The 18,468-nt window shown below is 37.8% G+C and overlaps 2 protein-coding genes across 8 annotated transcripts in view; one reads left to right on the forward strand and one right to left on the reverse strand.

Annotated features, from left to right (window-relative positions):
- Positions 1 to 4,573: 4,573 nt before the first annotated feature.
- LOC103720978 overlaps positions 4,574 to 18,468 on the reverse strand; it is a 30,689-nt gene continuing 16,794 nt past the window's right edge. For 3 of the 7 annotated variants that reach the window (XM_008810972.4, XM_008810971.4, XM_017846149.3), the window contains 6 exons: positions 10,630 to 10,731; positions 10,452 to 10,502; positions 8,449 to 8,536; positions 5,382 to 5,637; positions 5,045 to 5,112; positions 4,574 to 4,895 (listed from right to left, as the gene is read on the reverse strand). In XM_008810972.4, the coding sequence (XP_008809194.2) occupies positions 5,471 to 5,637; positions 8,449 to 8,536; positions 10,452 to 10,502; positions 10,630 to 10,731 (408 nt within the window). In that variant the 3' untranslated portion in view covers positions 4,574 to 4,895; positions 5,045 to 5,112; positions 5,382 to 5,470. Of the gene's footprint in view, positions 4,896 to 5,044; positions 5,113 to 5,193; positions 5,726 to 6,612; positions 6,815 to 8,448; positions 8,537 to 10,451; positions 10,503 to 10,629; positions 10,732 to 18,468 lie in introns of those variants that run through there. The other 4 variants (XM_017846150.3, XM_017846152.3, XM_008810970.4 and 1 more) reach the window with 4 other exon arrangements.
- LOC120105162 lies at positions 16,406 to 17,289 on the forward strand. The gene is made up of 2 exons (XM_039117398.1): positions 16,406 to 16,946; positions 17,027 to 17,289. The coding sequence occupies exons 1-2, from the start codon at positions 16,424 to 16,426 to the stop codon at positions 17,173 to 17,175; spliced, it is 672 nt and encodes a 223-aa protein (XP_038973326.1). The 5' UTR covers positions 16,406 to 16,423; the 3' UTR covers positions 17,176 to 17,289.

Here is an 18,468-nt window from a genome sequence, read left to right on the forward strand (position 1 = left end):
CTGCCAGTGCTTGTTGTATGTTTCCAAAATAAAGAGGAAGTATGATTCCATGTAAAACAAAATGAAAAAGTTGCTGGAGCGGTTCTGGCAACTTACTCGAAGGACACGTATTTAAGCCAATTCCATGGTCTGAAAATCAGAATTATGCCAATATTGGTGAATGCTCGGTGTTTTGATTTTGTTGGTGCAAGATGTTATCAAACACTCAGTTTTATTGTATCCTAGAGGCTTATTGCATATTTTCACGTTAGATTTGTGAGGATGAATAAAGTCTTAAAAAAGTGGCAGCCTTTAAGCTTTTTCTTGTCAATTTCTGATTGTTCTCCCAGCTATTCTAACATTCCTAAGACTTTAAAGACATTTTGCAAAAATGGCATTTGCAACACTTGGATGGATATAGAATTTGCCAAATCAGAATGCTTTAATGGAGAAAATTTTTAAAGTGACAGATGTGCTTTCTTCTCGGTAAACTGAGAAGGTACATTTTAGTATCAGAAAATAATAATAAAGGATATTACATAATACTTTCAATTATCTCATTATTTATACTATAAAAACTATTTTCATAAAGTATTTTTAATTTATAAATTATTTATTTTTATATTTAATTAAAAAAAAATAATAAATAATAAAATTCTATATCTAGCCTAAAAAATAATATTATATGATATTATTTTTATCTTTTAGAGTAGTGAGAAAGCTATTTTAAATTTGTCATCAAACATCTCAAAATCACAATAAAAAGTTTTTAGCTTTCTAAGAAAAGCAATAACGAGCGGAGCCTAAACCTGCTATGCTTGAGGGTCATATTGTGAAAGTTCTTCAACATAAATCTTCGCCATGCTTCTTAAACAAACAAATGTCAACATTTCTCCTTGGTGTGCTAGAAAAGTAGAAATACCTCTCTTATTTGGAAAGCCGCTATCAATATTTTGATACAGATAAAGGTAGGTGTCGGAATGGGGACAGGTAAAGGTCTGAATACCAATCAGGCTCATCATCCTCTGGTTGTTTGATCTTCTTCTTTGTAGAAAACCTACTTACATGACAAATGAGTCCTATGGTCTCCAGGTAAGTTATCATATTGAAGATGGTCAATGGAATCGGGCTAAAATTGCTACGTATTAGATTTTGAATTTTTGAGCATCCCTATCGCCTACATAAATAATGAAGATGGGTGGCTATATGTGGCTCCGATGGTAAGAGGTTGGGGGCTAGCCAACTCCATCTATACGTTTCTTGATTCTCATGTTTTCCTGTACCAAGCTAGTGAGCTGTTGCAAGTTTGGAAGAAGATATGGAAACTGAAGGTGGCACAAAGGATCAACGTGTCCTGCTGAAAACCTTATCCATGGTAGGCTGGCCACAGATCTTGCTGACGAGCTGGGTGCGACTTTCGATGGAGCTAAACCAAGCTCTACTTCTTTGACTAGAGAAGACAACAGTAACGGTCGAGATTTCTCCTTTAAGAGGCCGGTGAAGGTGGGTGGTGGCTTAAATCTTGAAGGTAGAAGGGGTTACTTGTGCAGCGAACATGGCCATGGGGTTGTGTCACTTGTGCCAAGTTTCTGGACACCCGAAGAGGGTATGCCCTTCTGCTCAAAAACCATTTGTTTCTCAGAGTTCGGCCCCGGCTGCTCCAACGGTGGGATCCTTTAGTCGAATTTATAGCATTCTATGGGAAGCATTTGGCTGCTTATGAAGTAGTAGCATTCATCGAGAGGGTGGAAGACATCCCCCCGTTTGTCTTCCTGTGTCTGGCGGGCTTCAAGTATAAGATCTCCATTCAGAAGCATGGCTTCTCTATTCGGTAAGTTGGGCAAGAGGAGGTGCTGGAGGTCGACTCGGAGCTGAGCAACTGCCATAATGAGCAAGAAACAAAAGCTGGTGCAGCTACAGGTAGTGGTGGTGGAGCACAGTGATCGTTTGAAAGTAAAAACTCTGGCTTAGAATGCGGACAATTGCGAAGCTTCTTTGGCTTTGGAAGCGATTAAGGAATCTGGAATCTAGAGAAGATTGATATAGGGTTGAAGGGGATTTTGATGATCAGCATATTGTCTCAAAGCTCCTGCGGAGTGACATGCAGCCGTTGGGAAGACAACGCGGTTTTGCCAAGGAATCCTCGTGTTGCCATGCAAAACTAGATTTTTCACCAGCACCCTCAACAACAATATCAAAAGAATCCTAATGTTGACAAACCCAAATTTCGAATTGAAAATTTCACACACTATTGTCTCCGCAAACATAAATAAAATCTATTATTTTGATCCAAAGATGATAAGTAAAATTATCAAAGATTTCACCAACATGAATACTCTACAACCTCAAAATAAAATCAACTCCAATGAGAAAATATGCCAATATGCAATATCTTCAAGCACATTTTCCTCTTACATGCCATTTTCATGCATGATCCAGAATATGCTAATTAGATATCATAAAAAATCTTTATTAACCTCAATATTAATTAACTTCTTATGAATGAATCCTAGATTGCTACTAAGTAATTAAGTTTAAAACTAAGTAATATCGTAGTATACCACTAAAATTACTTAAATAACTAATAACTAATAAATTCCTTAGCAAATCCTCTTATACTTAATTTAGATTTAAATCAAACTATTCAGAACCTTAAACACAAATTGCCTGCCTTGAGAACTCTCAACCAGCTCATTACACTTTGCCTATGGGCACGGCAAGGCAATATTCTAATTTTATTGAAAATAAATTAAACATCACTAATAATATTCAAACAAAATAACACAAAATTATCAACAAGAAAAGTAAATAATGACATCTATCTTATTTTCGAATTTCTACCCAACTCTCAACTTTTATGACAAACCCTAAGGATCCTAAAAGCTAAGCTCTGATGACTATTTCAGTCATGATCTATCACGATCACTAGTGATATTAAACCTAAGCTCCGATACTACTTAATCTATCATGCCCTAAAGCTAAAGCGTAACAGATGTTGCATACCTGCAGGGCCAACCACACAAGCATACAAGACTATTGATCAAAGAGCAATAATAATAATTTTTCAATCCTCAAAAAATCAATTTAATAAAGATCCAATCAAATCATTCTCACAAGCAAATATCTCAAAGCAGCAAGTCATAACGTTACAACCAATTATTATCATTCAAACTAAATAAAATATCCAAAACTAAATTGAACTAAGCTAGAAGTCCATATGACTTGAGTATCTTCAAGCAATATAGCAACTCCCCCAAATTCTGAACAATCATGATTTAAGATTTAAAAATAAAAGAGAAAAGAATAATAAGCTACACTAGCCCAATAAGTAATATAATATATAAAAGTGAAGTCTAAGCATATCAAATAAATAAATAATCAAATAGCATGATATTGACTAAGAAGAAGTTAAATCTCAAATAATATACATATTTATTTTAAAATTTATTTTTTATAAACTGATAGTAGACCCAACATCAGGCTATGGCTACGTAACCCAATGGCATAGGTCAGGTAATAAATATAAGGTGCACAAAGTGCCAGATAACAGATACTACCATTCTAATAACCAGTGGCTCAGTGTTAAAATTAGTTTTCAAAATTACAAGTCGACAGGACCAATATATAATCTCTATTGGCAAGGCCAGATCATAGTCGTACTGAGAATATATATATAAACAATTCCACAAACTATTTAGTCAAAATTTTGAAATTCATTTACAAAAATATCAAAATATATAACATATTTTAAAACAATTATGATCATAATAATGATATGCTCGACCCATTTAATCAACATAACATAGAGATCATAACTAAATTTAATAAACTAATTGTTATTTTTCGAAAGTCTTTTCAAAATCCTTAATTTATGGATCATATCGAGGTATCTCATTGTTGGACATCTTCTTGTCTAGATAACTTTACTCCAGGCAGCAATGCCTTGCGATTTAGATTGGCCCAATCAGTTTAATCCAACCAATCAAATTATGGATCAAAAATTAGGATAGGGTAAAGATAAATCAATAAGAAGTAATAACAATACAATCCAGTTGTGTTCATCAAGGACCAGGGTGATGCCGACGTATTGCCCAACCAACAGAGCAGTTCAAGGCTCCTCTACCGAGGTCAACTCGGAGCCAAAACAACAAGGCTCAAGCCCCTTCACTAGGATTCATAGATCAAGGAGAGACAATGATGGAGAAAATAGAGAAAATAAGAGGGCGAAATAGAATTGATCAGGCGATATCGATCTGATTTGGATAATCTTACCAATATAAATATAGAACAAGAATCTCATTAAAGTATATATATAACACTACGAAAAATATTGATGGTGAAATCAAGCGGTGCTCGGCATGGACCGGGTTAGCGCTGGCATGCTGCCTAATGAAAAGGGGTCATGACCTCCTTATCAAGGTCATCATGGGTTAAGGGTTGAACCCTGTGGGGTCCACCTTTCATTTTTTCTATAAGAGGAAGGAGAGGTCGGGATCATCAAAGACTGTTAGGGGCTTGGTTGACAAGAGAACATGGGAAAAAGGGCTAATCTCCAGATTCAACAGGGCTCCTTTGTCAGGGGGCAGCCTCTCTCTTACCAAAACAAATAATCTAATTAATAAATAATATGTAATCTCTAGCTTGGGATGTGATTATCTTCATGCTACCTTTCCTATCACCATCATCCATCTATACTTAAAGTGAACATTTAACAAAGAAGATCTTATGTTCAAGATTATGATAATACAAGAACTATGCATGAAGACTTGTCATCTGCCTGATAGAGCTGCAAAATTGCAGCATCAACACATTTAAGCCAAAAAATTCTGGACATGGCTAGGCAGTTGAACAGTAGCCCCTCCCCATTGATGCTGTCCAGATCTATCTTCAAGCGTTCAGAACTTTTGTTTCTTACTCTGGAAAGTGTCAAAATAATAATAAAAGTTTAGTGCCTATTTTGACAAGTGACCAGCTTATCCTGGTGATAGCTCCCATGAATATGGGTTAGCACAAAGAGACAAGGCAGACTGATGAAGAAACTGAAGGGATTACCAGAATCTTATACCTGACAATCCCAAGGGTAGGTTTAACCAATTTATCCCACATCTATCTTCCCCTTCTCCATTTAGCAACCTTGCATGGGAGATATCTCATGGTTAGAGTGATCGACATCCAAATAGAACCATATTCATACATACAAAGTTACTCCATGAATTGAGTGCCTCTTATGGTGATTAATCTCCATTTATAAACACTAGACTAGTGCAAAACTTCCATTTCAAATATGAGTTCACTAATTAAAGAATATCAGAAAATGAAACATTGAAGCACGTGCTTGTTACTTTTCTCTTTGATATTGGAACCCTGCTCATAGTTCCCAAAATCAAAATCTCACATCATACCAGTGTATGTATAGTTGATAAGGTGGCAATGTAAATCTAACACAAACTGTATGGTCCTCTTGTCAAAATTGAGACCTTTGGCTGCAAATTTACTGGAACCTGCTGGTGAAGATGCCATTTCCACTTGGGACCATAATGGGCCGGATGGCGGGGAAGGGCTGTGTGGTGGGAATGTTGCTCGGAACCATCAAAGGTTGGTTACTGCCAGCTATGAGGGGTGGAGCCATACATAGCTGCAATGGCGGGGCTGCAGTACCTGAACATAAACACGAATTCCCTGATTGATATCAGCAGCTCCATGAAAACAGAAGGCATTCACCTTAAGATGAATATATACTATAAACCTGCATAAAGGAAGCAATAAGTCTTATGGTAATTAAGAAAACTACAAGCGTATCACAATAGCATTGGACACTCAACCAAAAGAAAAAATTGAATTCACTCTAAACATATCCAGAACACTGACCACTAAAAAGTAAAAGCGGCCATACATACATGATATATGCTTTTGAACAAGGTCCGCAATCTTGGTATCAAATACCGTATTGGTACCTTATTAGTTCAGTTCGGTAAAGTATGGTACACCTCTGTACCAAACGAAATAGCTCTCTAATTATTTTTCTCAATTTTTATGTCGGTATGCCTTGATACAGGCCAGTACGCACCTCGGTACAAGTTGGTACACCTCGGTATGGGCTTGTACCAACTTGAAATAAAGTTTTGTATCGGTATGGTACACCCCGTGCCAGATGGTATCAGGCGGTACGACAGACCATGCTTTTGAAAGATGAAAACACCACATGAAAACACCACCGTTATCACCTTATGACATTGAAATTATTTAGGAATTTGAGTCAGTTCGCTAATAAGAACAACTTTTGATCTAGTTTGAGTAGCAAAATCCTCGATGCTATCAAAACATTGCCTTATCGCCATGTGTGGATGGTATGTGCCATACTCATATTCGGTGTGCCTTTTAGTTTAACAATCCAGGAAAATTAGTCAAAAGGGATAGCATAGAGAGACTGGAGAGGGTGTGAATACCATGTAGTCGAAATAAGGCAACAAGGTGGAAGTAAAATGAAGAAAAACTAGAATACTGTTAATGGAAGCTACACAAGAAGAGATCAAGTAAATTGCATTGGTATAAGATCAAGACCCTATATAACAAAATACAAATGATCATAGAAGGCTACCAAATTCAAACTTGGCCTACTGGAGAAAGATTGACCTTAGAAGACTCTTTGAATGGTGATACAATCCATAAGGAACAAATTTGCATCTTCTTTTGGTTGGAGTATTCAAAGGCATCCTCTTTTTTCAGTCTTACCATTTGGCATTATTTTTGGTTGGCCAGAAAGTGCTTCTTCAAGGGACATAAGCTCTTTCGGATGAATTTGAGATGTTTGGTAAAAAGTTGCTTCCTCCAAAAGCTGAAAAAAGTCCACTAGAGAGATTCAATTTGGAGCTTTTAGGCGAAAGCTCTACTTGAAATATGTCGGAAAGTTGTTTTTCAAAACCTTACCCGAAAGACACGGGTTCGAGTCCCAACAATAAATTTTTTAAATTAATATAAAATACATTTTTACCATAATCATTTAAGTTTGTGTATTTTTATTGCATAATTATGCAATTAAGGATTTAAAGTTTCAACCTTATGATATTCTTTGTTACTTGGTAATCACCCTAAAAAATAATTATATTATTTATCAAATTATTTAGATTAAAATATAAAAATAATTTTAATTAATAATACATTATAATATAATATAATATAGTAAAATAGATTATATTATATTATATTATAATGCTTTTATTTTTCTTATGATTATTATATTTAAAATCATAGTATAACAATAATATTATATGATATTAAGATGGTAATAATAATACTATTATAATACTATATAATAATAATATCATATTATTATATTATAATATAATAATTTTATAACAATATTATTATAATTTTTAGAATAAATACAACAAATATTATTTATTATATTATTTAGACTAAAATATTAAAATAAATAATTTATATATTAAAAATACTTTATAATAATAGTTTTTTATAGCACATGCTTACACAATCGAAAGTGCTATGCAATAACCTTTATTGTTATTTTTTGGTACTCAAAGGACTTTCTTAGTTTGGTTACAAAAAGATGCTAAAGTTCCACAACAATTCAAAAATATAGTAAGAAAGTAGCAAACAACTTTCTCTAAAAGGTTCTACTAATTAAAGCTTTATTTCCCAAAGATCTACAGACAAAAGCTCTACTACCTACAACAATGCCAAATTGGGCCTTAGTGAATATGAAATTAACATTAGATGCATGCTTATGTACTACTCTCATAAGCATTCCCTATTCCAACAATTTACAAATGATTTAATAAGTTCTTCCTTAACAACTCTTAAAAAGAACAGACTCTATAAAAGTAACATATTTCACATCCATCATCAGTACTTCCAACAGGGTTCTCTTAGGCCTTCCATCCATTTAATGATCCTTCAGCACATACACTCTTACCCTATTTAAGTCATAAGTATTTATTGCATGGTCCAAAAGGCATGTGTTGGTTTCAAGGTCTGACATGTTGATATATATCATACTCCATCAAGCAGTAAATGAAATGTCATGACCTTTGTCACATGATAGAAACATTATATATTTTTCAAGTTCATCTATCACAGTATCGGAAAGTATTGAATTAATATTAGCATAGCATCTTTTCATATCACTCTGTAATCTGTCTATAAATGTACAAACCAATCTGTTATGATACACAAAGATATGTACTGATTTGTATTGATTTCATTAAGACTGTACATTTTGAAATTGTATGTTAAGTTTGTTTTCTTCCATACTTAAGTAATATGTGCTCTTCCAGCAGCCTTTTAGTCAACTGAAATAATACATATAAACCTTTTATAAGCAAGGTATCAGCATCACCTAACTATTTATCACAACCATCCAGATACGTGCGGCCAGAAAAAAAAAGAAGACTAAATCCATTCATTTGCACAAACAAAAGAATGTCAAACATAAAATTGTCAATCGAATACCTTGAAGCTTAGGCATATTTGCTTGATATGGAGTTAACAAAGAGTGTGAGAATCCTTGTGAGATAACCTGTGGTCCTTGAATTGGATCCTTAAAAACCAAGAGATAAATCAATACAAAAGACAAAAAGAAGATACATGGATATGTGACAAATTAAAACAAAATATGAAGGGGGATATACTAAAAAAGGAACTGAAAAGTGATGTATCAGCAGGATTATTGATAAATTAACTATACAATCCATTTGATGCACTATTACCAAGAAAGTTACAATCTCATAACAAACTGAATGCATGACATAAATCCCAGCATTGTAATCTAAAACATTATTGGTCTAGCAGCAAAATGAGACAAACTATGTCTTAGTGATGGTTTCCACCACATGGTTGCCATTGCTTCGAAGTCTAGTTTCCATTCTACGCCTAGTAAGAGAATCAAGTATATCTGGCTTAGAAATACAAAGGGTGTTCGTGTGATATCACCTCTCTGTAATGATAATAGATACATTGTGAAAAACTGTGACTGTGTTAAAATTTTTCTCAGTAGCTGCTGATTAGGAGCATAAAAGCCTCCACTATCAGCATGGCTGATGTGCGCCTCTGGAGGTACAGACTTTTTAGACAGCTGTGAGGTCAGTCATTTGGAACTGCAATAGCTTGGGAATCATATTTAAGAAAACATGTGTGGAAAAGCACAAGTCATGGAGCTGAAAGAGGTTCTCAAAAAAAAAAAAAAAAAGGTTTGTACGGAATTGTTTAAATAGCAAATACATGTCTATGGAGATATGCATTGCCTACATAACATTTCCAACCCAAAAATGTTGAAGAACCACAATATCAAAACTGGCTGGAGTCCGTTCCAGCACTTACAGATTGCCTAGATCTCTTCCAGAAAAGCCTGGAGAGGTAAAATATAAATACGCCATTAGGAGCAATTGAATTTAAAATCCCACATGACTTATTCTATGAATATTATGTGAAAGCAAAAGGAGCAATACTTGAGCATTATTTGGTGAATAATGTTATAATTGTTTGGTAAGGCAGTTATAGAAGATAAAAGTGTGAGATTAATGTGCATGAGTCATAGAAAAAGATGTGCTGATTACAATAACTTAGATATTAAATAAAGATTGATGATCAAATTCTAGAATTAAAATCTTTTTTAGAACTAGCATGTTTGTTGTAGTACAAGGTTCGTCGTCTCGGTACTGGACCCCATACCGGTACCACACTAGCACTGTGTCGGTACGGTATGGTACGAGATTTTTTCGGCGTATCGAGTGTCAGCACACCACCCATACTGCATACCGGTATCAAATGGTATGGTATAGACCAAGGTCTGCCGTACCGGTGGCGGGCCGGACCGGTACGGTACCGGTCCGGTCCGGTACGTACCGGCCGGTATCGGTACAGTACCGGCCGGTACCGCGAGCCAAAAACCACAGCGCCTCGCGCTGTGGTTCATAAAAAAAAAAAAAATCATACCGGTGCGAACCGGCCGGTACGAGGCCGGTACCAAGCGGTACCGGCCGGTACGGGCTCGGTACCGGCCGGTACGGGCTCCGTACCGGCCGGTACGGGCTCCGTACCGGCCGGTACGGGCTCCGTACCGGCCGGTTCGCACAAGAAAACCAGAGATACCGGTTTTCTTGTGGTTCCGGTACCGGTCTAGGACCGGACCGGTACGGGCCGGTACGGCATTCCATGGTATAGACTATAGATTCTATAGAACATCCCTTACAGGAAATATAAGTGAAGGTGATGCAAATGATATATGACAATAAGCAAAATTTAAGAACTATTGCGATTTATATTGGATTATAGTCTCAGAAACAGATTTCATTGCATAATTTTAGTCTCAAATAATTGATACCCATATCTTACCATTTACACCTCAAGCACAGAAGAGATAAACATGTCACTCTCGAACTTACAAAGATAAGAAGCACTTTGAGTAATAACACAAGCATTTAAAAGATGTAGAGCCACAGCAGAGCCTCTTTTACCTGAGTAATCGGATTAACATACACAAGCTGACCCATCTGTCCAACCATTACCTAATAAGAAATAATTGTTACAATAGTTCGAACCACTAACATTATGACAAATATCGTCAAGCTGCAACACAACAAAGTGCAAAATAAAGTATTTCAGATGAAAATTAGAAATCAAAATTGGACGTACCGTTTGAGGATTTGGATTTACATATGGAGGTCCTGTCTGAACAGGATGATTTTGAGCGCCAAATCTAGCAGGTTGTTGCCTGGCACTGGCATGCCCCATAACCTATCATACAAAAGAAAACAATAATTCTTAATGTACAACAAAAGCATTTTCACAGAAAAACACACTCAGCATGCATGTCTGATTTTAAAAACCTAGGATTGTAAAGATTTAGTAAAACTAAATATAAAATGATCATAATAACCTCCTTCAGTTCACACAAGGAAAAAAGAATAGCAAGCTCTGAAGTAAAAGGACTATCAAAAATTGTCTAGGAATGCAAATTAATGTTCTTGTATCAAGAGTGAACTGTTAGGGTGTACAAGAAACTAAACTGAAAGGAGGTAAGTCTAAGGATATTTGAAATGGTTACAAACTTATTTTTAGGTAAGTTATAACAAAATTAGAGTAGAAATAGTAGCAGATAAAGAAATGAACAACAAAATTGAAAATGTAGAAGGTATTAATAAAAGACGAATACTTATGCACTGCAAGTAGGCTTGGAGTAGAGGACTAAGAAACAATTTTCAGACGAGATGAATGAATTCATGAAAAAGCATTCCTGAAAGAGAAATGAGAATAATAGGTTACAACTTGAATGGGCATGTAGGGAAGAGGGGGAGGAGCAGCATAGAATATGAAAGAATTCATGGTGGATTTGTTTTGGTGCCAAGAATTTAATGAGAAGGTTGACTATTAAGTTTATTGTGGTTTACGATCTAGCAATTGCTAATAAGCATTCTAAGAAGAGAGATGAACATTTTATAATCTTAAGGGTGGATCAAATTAGTCTTAAATAGATTAATTTTCATGAAAAAGGGGAAACAATCAACATGTAGAGATTGTAATATGATATTAGGAAAAAGCTTAAGCACAAAAAATAAGTTAGTGGTTTTAGATGTACAAACTAAATGCGATAAGAAAAGAAACTAATAAATATCTAATGATAAGATGGTGGAACTTAAAAAGGGAAAACATTACATCTTTTAGAGACGAATTATTGACCAAATTTTGAACTTAAAAATCAAAATGAAGAATGTGGGAGTAGATGAACAATTGTATCAAAGCAAATGATGCAAATTTCAATCCTTATTTCAAATTCTGAGAAAAAATAATGAGTATAGGAGAGAGAAATCTCCCCATCTCAAAGTTTTAAGCAAATGCAAAGAAAATAGAAGCATTCTTCTACTGAAAGCTGAATCCCTAATTTGCTTAATACTTTCAATCACAATTGCAAATAAAAAAAAAACACAATACCATAAGAGAAAGCCATCATTCCTCCTACTCGGATCCAAGACTCTCCTCGATAGGGTATAACTTGAAGTGGATCGGGTTAAAATTTAAAAGAAACCAAGCCTAATTCAACCAACAAAATAAACACCTACAATCATTGATTGACACATTTTAAACCAACTTGAATCTAAATTTCCTCTACATATAAAACTATCTAGCCTACTTGAACCGACAAAATGTACAATACCAATCTAGCCAAACCTTACAATAAACCTTATTAACCAAATTTAAATGCTTATTCGAAAATTAGAATAAGACAAAGAAAATGGAGAAAAAAACCATTCTTCTAACTGGATAATTTGAAACTATCTTTATTTCAAAAATATAGAAAAAAAAGGATAGAAAAGAAAATGACATCTCCCTATTCAAACCTAAGTCTTCTAGGTTAGATTGAGTTAGAATCTCTAGAAATATGGTAAGTTACAGGTTAGATTGGTTAGAAATTAAAGAAATATAGGCATTATATGGGTCAGATCAGTTGGAAACTTAGTCATGGAAAATTAGGTCTGATTGATTGAGGGTCAAGTGTCCAAGCCCTTAATGCTAGTCGAACCAAATATAAAAAAATTAAATTAGCATTTTACAACTTTAGCCCAATAAGGCATACAAATTAGGTTGGGAGAGGAGCCCCATATTCTACAAATTTATTAGGTTTGGATTGGATTGGGTTAGAAGCTCCAAAATGCAGGTTGCGCATGAGTTGGGTAGACTTAGTCAAAAGCTTTAGAAATAAGAGTTAAATGTGGGCAATTTAACTGAGTTAGGCTACAATTCAAGCAATACTAATCAAAACAGTCTGCATGAGTTTTAGTTACACTTAATCCTATTTTCTCCAAAAAAGAAAGTACACTTAATTTAAGGAGAATAACCCATTCCATGATTCAAAGAAGGTAATATCCAATTCCTCACAACAGTAATACTAAGACACATTTGGTTTTCTTTGATTTTCTTTTACATGTTTGAATGATCCTTATCAAAGAATTTATTATATGTTTTGCAATCTGTAATTTATAAAAGCACTGTGATCTGAATTTAATTTCAACTTTCAAATCATACATAGATGTCAAAATTGTATTTGAGAACTTACTTGTGTAAAACCATGTGTAATGCACCTTAAAAATATAAAGTCATCTCACATAGATGTCATCTCACAAAAAAACAGAGATAAACAGAATCAACAAAGGATATTCTGTGATTTTGAAACATCCTTTTTGTAATATTAGTATCAAGAAAAATTGTAGGACAACATTTTTGTTATCATTAGTTCAACCAAGGATGGCAGAATCGGTACCGAACACCGTACTGGTTGCCCAGCGGAATGAGTCGGTACGGGTCTGCACCGTGCTGTGCTGGGCTCGTACCGACACCATAGAAGAGATGGGCGAGAGGGAGAACAAGAGAGGAAGAGAGAGAGAGAGAGAGAACAGGGGAGGCAGGGAACCCCACCACCGTGTCTCCCCGACCTCCGCCTCTTCCGCGCGGAGGCTCCCCGACTTCCGCCAGTTGGCCTCTCTTCCTTCCTCCCCCTCTCCCTCCCTTCTCCGCTCTCTCTCTCTTCCTCTTTTTTCTTCTCCTTCTCCCCCTCCGGCGACGGCGAAAGGCGCCTTGGTTTTAATGGCAGAACCGTCTTAGTCTGGTGCTGGTACGGCCTGGAACACTTCGAACCAGATGGTTCGGGACAGTTCCGCAAACCTTGATTTCAACTTTGTTGTTCTATTCTAATTTAGCAAGAAATTTTTTTTTTTATATACAAGTAATTTAAATTTTCTTTTTGTGTCTAAGTTTTGTTTCCAACTTTTTTTTAAAACTTAGTCTTCCTTTATCATCCTCCACATTTCTAAGAGATAGATGAAGGTATATGTAACAGAACTAGAGCTAGTTGGATGGAGTGGAGAGGGGTCTCTAGGGTATTATATGATCAATAAATACCTTGGAGACTTAAAGAAAACTTTAAAGAACAAAATAATGTTATGTTGTGTGGCTTAGAATATTGGGCAATAATGATGGTTCAGGAAAACAAGTTGAGTATGACAGAAACGAAAAAAAAAGGAATAATGGATGCATACTAAAACTAGAAAAGACAGATTAGAAAATGAATATATTAGAGAAGTTGCAGGAGCTGGACAGATTAAAGACCAAGCAATGGAAAATCAATTTGAGAAGTATAGCATGTGAAATGAAAATACAAAGGGAATCTAGTAAGGAGATGTACTTTAATTTGTACTAAAGGGTGTAGAAAAAGGAGGGAAGGACCTAAGATAACATGGATGGAGTTTATGATGTAAGATATGGTGAAGCTTTTAAAAAAACTAGAAGTGAACCTAAATAGGAATTATGAGGATCCTTATAACCGACATAAAATATCTAGGATAAGGTTTGACAGTATGGTTAGTAAATTGTTAAAGGATGTTCCTCATGAAGTAGACCGCTGTCTTTCTTGAAAAGCTACATCTCATTGATGTTTTCTAACCAGCCATCTTCATGGTTTAGTGAGTTTTCTAGAGAAATTCCTTTTCATTTATGTTTGGATCCAAGAAATACCGTACCGGCCCGTACCGGCCGGTACGTACCGGTCCGGTCTTTGACCAGTACCGGAAACAGATGAAAACCGGTATTTTCCGGTTTTCATCTGCGAACCAGCCGGTACGGAACCCGTACCGGTCGGTACCGGCCGGTTCGCACCGGTATGTTTTTTTTTTTTTTTTTGGGAACCACCGCGCCTCGCGCTGTGGTTTTTGAAACCACGCGCCGCGCGTGGTTTTAAGGAAGAAGTGGCCCACGGGCCACTTCTTTCAAACAAAAAAAAAACAAAGAAGTGGCCGAGAGGCCACTTCTGTCCCACCGAAAAACAAAGAAGTGGCCGAGAGGCCACTTCTGTCCTATCAAAGTGGCCTCTCGGCCACTTCTTCCTCACTCATTGCCTCGTTCGGTTATAAAAACCGAACGAGAAGATTTGAGAGATAGCCAGACTCTAGAGGCCAGAGTAACTAAAATCCAGGAGTGAGCCTCTGAAGAGTAATCAGAGACGGGAAGATTTGAGAGATAGCCCACAAATTGAGGAGGAGGTCCTGCCCAAAAAATCCAGCGGAGACTATTTAAGGTGCGGTTTTTTTGTCCTATGTTATTTCATTAATTTTGTTAATAAATAACTTAAAAAAATAGTTTATAAATTACTTAAATAATAAGATAATGCAAAAATTTACTTTATTAGCTTAATTTTTTGATAAGTTGTCCTTTTATGATAGAAATGGAGCAATCAAGAAAAACGAACCCTGCAAAGCGTGATATTGGCTGGTCTTATGGGCGAAGACTTGGAAGTGAGGGGCAACGACACCAGTTTCAATGCAAGTTTTGCGACAAGGTTTTCAAGGGAGGAGGGGTAACCAGGTTGAAGCAACACTTAGCCGGAAATTCCGGTGAGGTTGCTACGTGCCCAAATTGTCCTAGCGAGATTCGTGTGCTGATGAGGCAGAATCTCGCTGAGGTCAAAGAAGCGAAGGAGATGGCTTCCAAGAAGAGGGCGGAGGTCGATCGCCGAGCGGCAGAGCCACCTTCCTATCACTCTAGGAAGCCAGAGGAGGTCGAGGATCTAGATGAGGAGGAGGCAGATATTTAGGAGGCCATGCATGCAAGCCTGGATGATCAGTGACAGCAAGAGGTGGCGGCCAGGCATAGGGCTCGATTTGGGCCCCCTGCATACGAGTCGGGCGGCGGTTCTGGGAGCACTAGACAAGATCCAGAGTTTTTGAGGACAACTTCAGTCAGGGAGGGCGTCGGCAAAGAACGTGGCCGGATTGCATCTATGCTGGGTAGTTTGGGTAGCCGAAAGAAGTCATCTAGAGGAATTCCACAAGGAGCGACAATTCATGATGTAGATCCGCATGCTCTCCCCAGTAGAGATTCAAGGCAGCAGAGGGTAGACACAATGTGGATGAAGGATAAGAAGAAAACTATGTGGCGAGCTATTGGATCCTGGTTTCACTTCAGCCACATCCCAGCGAATGTGGCAGACAATACATACTATAGGTCTGCCATTGCCGTCATACAAGCTGCCGGTCCCGGTGTAGCTCCTCCAGGCCCGAAGGACATATACGGTGAGCTTCTTGACAACAATAAGGAGCTGGAGAATTGGATTGACTCCTACAAGAGCAAGTGGCCCATATATGGACTAACCATCATGTGCGATAGTTGGACTGGTCCGACTAGGCGGAGCATCATCAACTTTCTGACATACTGTGATGCTAAGACCTTCTTTCACAAGTCGGTTGATGCTTCGGCTTATGTGCACAACACCTCGTACATGCTGAAACTTATGGAGGATGTGATTGATCTAGTAGGAGAGGAGAATGTCGTGCAGGTCGTCACTGATAATGGGCTGCAATATAAGGCTGCCGGGCAGGTCTTGATGGAGCGGCGACCACATATTTTCTGGACCCCATGTGCTGCACATTGTATCGATCTTATGTTGATGGACATTGGAAAGATCCGTAGGGTGCAACAAACGGTGGAGACAGCCCAACGCATTACCAGGTATATTTATAACCATAACTGGATTCTTTCACTGATGAGAAAGTATGCAGGGGGAGAGATTCTGAGACCAGGAGTCACACGGTTTGCTACCAACTTCATCGCACTTGATAGCATACTCGAGAAGAGAGGAGCCCTACGTCAGATGTTTGCCAGTTCCGAGTGGTATGATAGTAGATATTCTTATGCCGGCACTGAAAGGAGCAAGATAGAAGACTTGGTGACGAGACAACCATTCTGGCAGCAGGCTACTACAATAGTCAAGGCTATCAAACCATTATATGAAGTGCTGCGGGCCGTAGATAGCGAGATCTACCCCCTGATGGGGTTTTTGTATCACATGATGGTCAAGGCAAAGGATCAGATTATGGAGGCAGATCCAGCACATGGTTGGTCGTACATCAACATCATTGAGCAGCGGTGGGAAGCGCAAATGGGTACGGAATTACATCTAGCAGGTAAGCTAAGATATAATTATAGTGACAATTATAGTGATGTAATTATATAATTATGCTAAGATAGTCTCGTATATGTGCAGCATACTACCTAAACCTCCGGTTTCAGTACAACATAGATGGAATTGGTATGGATGAAACACTTCTGGATGCTTTGCGTAATGTGATTTACAAGATGGAGCATGATCCAGAAAAAGCGGCCCTATGTCTTGAAGAGGTAATTATGATTTAGTAATTACCAGCATGTGTAAGTATATCGGCATTTTCAATTATTAACATGGTTTTCTTATGCTTATTTTTCACAGAGCAAATTATTTAGAAAGGGCAGCTACAGTTTTGGCCAACGAGCGGCTGTCGTCAGCAAACACAATATGAATCCAGGTACGTGACACATCAGGAAAACATTCACCTGGTGTTACTTAGTTACTATTATGAAACTATCATATATGTAATTTTCATAAATATTTTTGCAGCTGAATGGTGAGTGCATTTTGGCGGATCCGCGAGAAATCTAAAGCGGATAGCTATCCGGATCCTCTCCCAAACAGTTTCCTCTAGTGGATGTAAGCGCAATTGGTCCACCTTCGCCCTTATCCACAGCAAACAAAGAAACCGTTTGACGCAAAAGCGCCTCAACGACCTTGTTTATGTGCATTACAATTTGCGGTTGAGGCTAAAGTGCATCCAAGAGGAAGTGGAGCTCAAGTATACAGATCCAATTTACGGAACCTTCACCGCTGATGACGATGATCCACTACTCGGCTGGCTTGTAGGCCAGCAGCAGGAGCCCGAGCTTGACGGCCAGGATCGCCTCCACGACCAGCTACCTTCATAGCCACCGAAGCTGGGATCGATCCAGAGCAATGGGCTGAGCGCAATATTCCACGCACTTCCAGAGCTGATCAGCCGCAGGCACAGGGGAGCCAGACAGAGAGGGCCAGGAAAGAAAAACAAAGGGTCCCAATGGAGAGTGTCAAGGAAGAGACTTGGACTAGCAGCGATGAAGGTTCTGGTGGTGATGGATCTTCTAGCCATGGAGGGAGCGGAGGACGGTATGGTACTCATGAGACACAGCCGGAGGGTGGTCTTTATTTCACCGGTGAGTTCCAATTTACGGGTGCTACACAGGATACGGACCACGGTCGACCACCTGATAGATTTCGTGAGGATATCATTGGATATAGAAGACGGGCTCCTTGAGGTCATTCAGGAAGACAGGATACGACTGCAGATCCGACAACATACGGATACGGATTCTATTATCCACAGCCTCAGCCTGACGAATATGGATATGATGCATTGGATTTTGCTTTCGCCATATTTAGATGGGCCCCTACACAATCAGAGGACACCTCTCAGAGCCAGAGCGTGAGCGAGAGATCCGACAGTTCTTATAACCTAGCGCGCGTTCCTTCTGATTGGGTTGATTTGCCTCCTCCTGATTATACTTATGATCCGGATATCTACGAGAGCCATCGGCACTCGTCCCGATTTTAGATATCCTAGAGTACTTTAAATGTATGTA

This window comes from Phoenix dactylifera, unplaced genomic scaffold (assembly GCF_009389715.1).
Source record: "Phoenix dactylifera cultivar Barhee BC4 unplaced genomic scaffold, palm_55x_up_171113_PBpolish2nd_filt_p 000213F, whole genome shotgun sequence".
Lineage (NCBI taxonomy): Eukaryota > Viridiplantae > Streptophyta > Magnoliopsida > Arecales > Arecaceae > Phoenix > Phoenix dactylifera.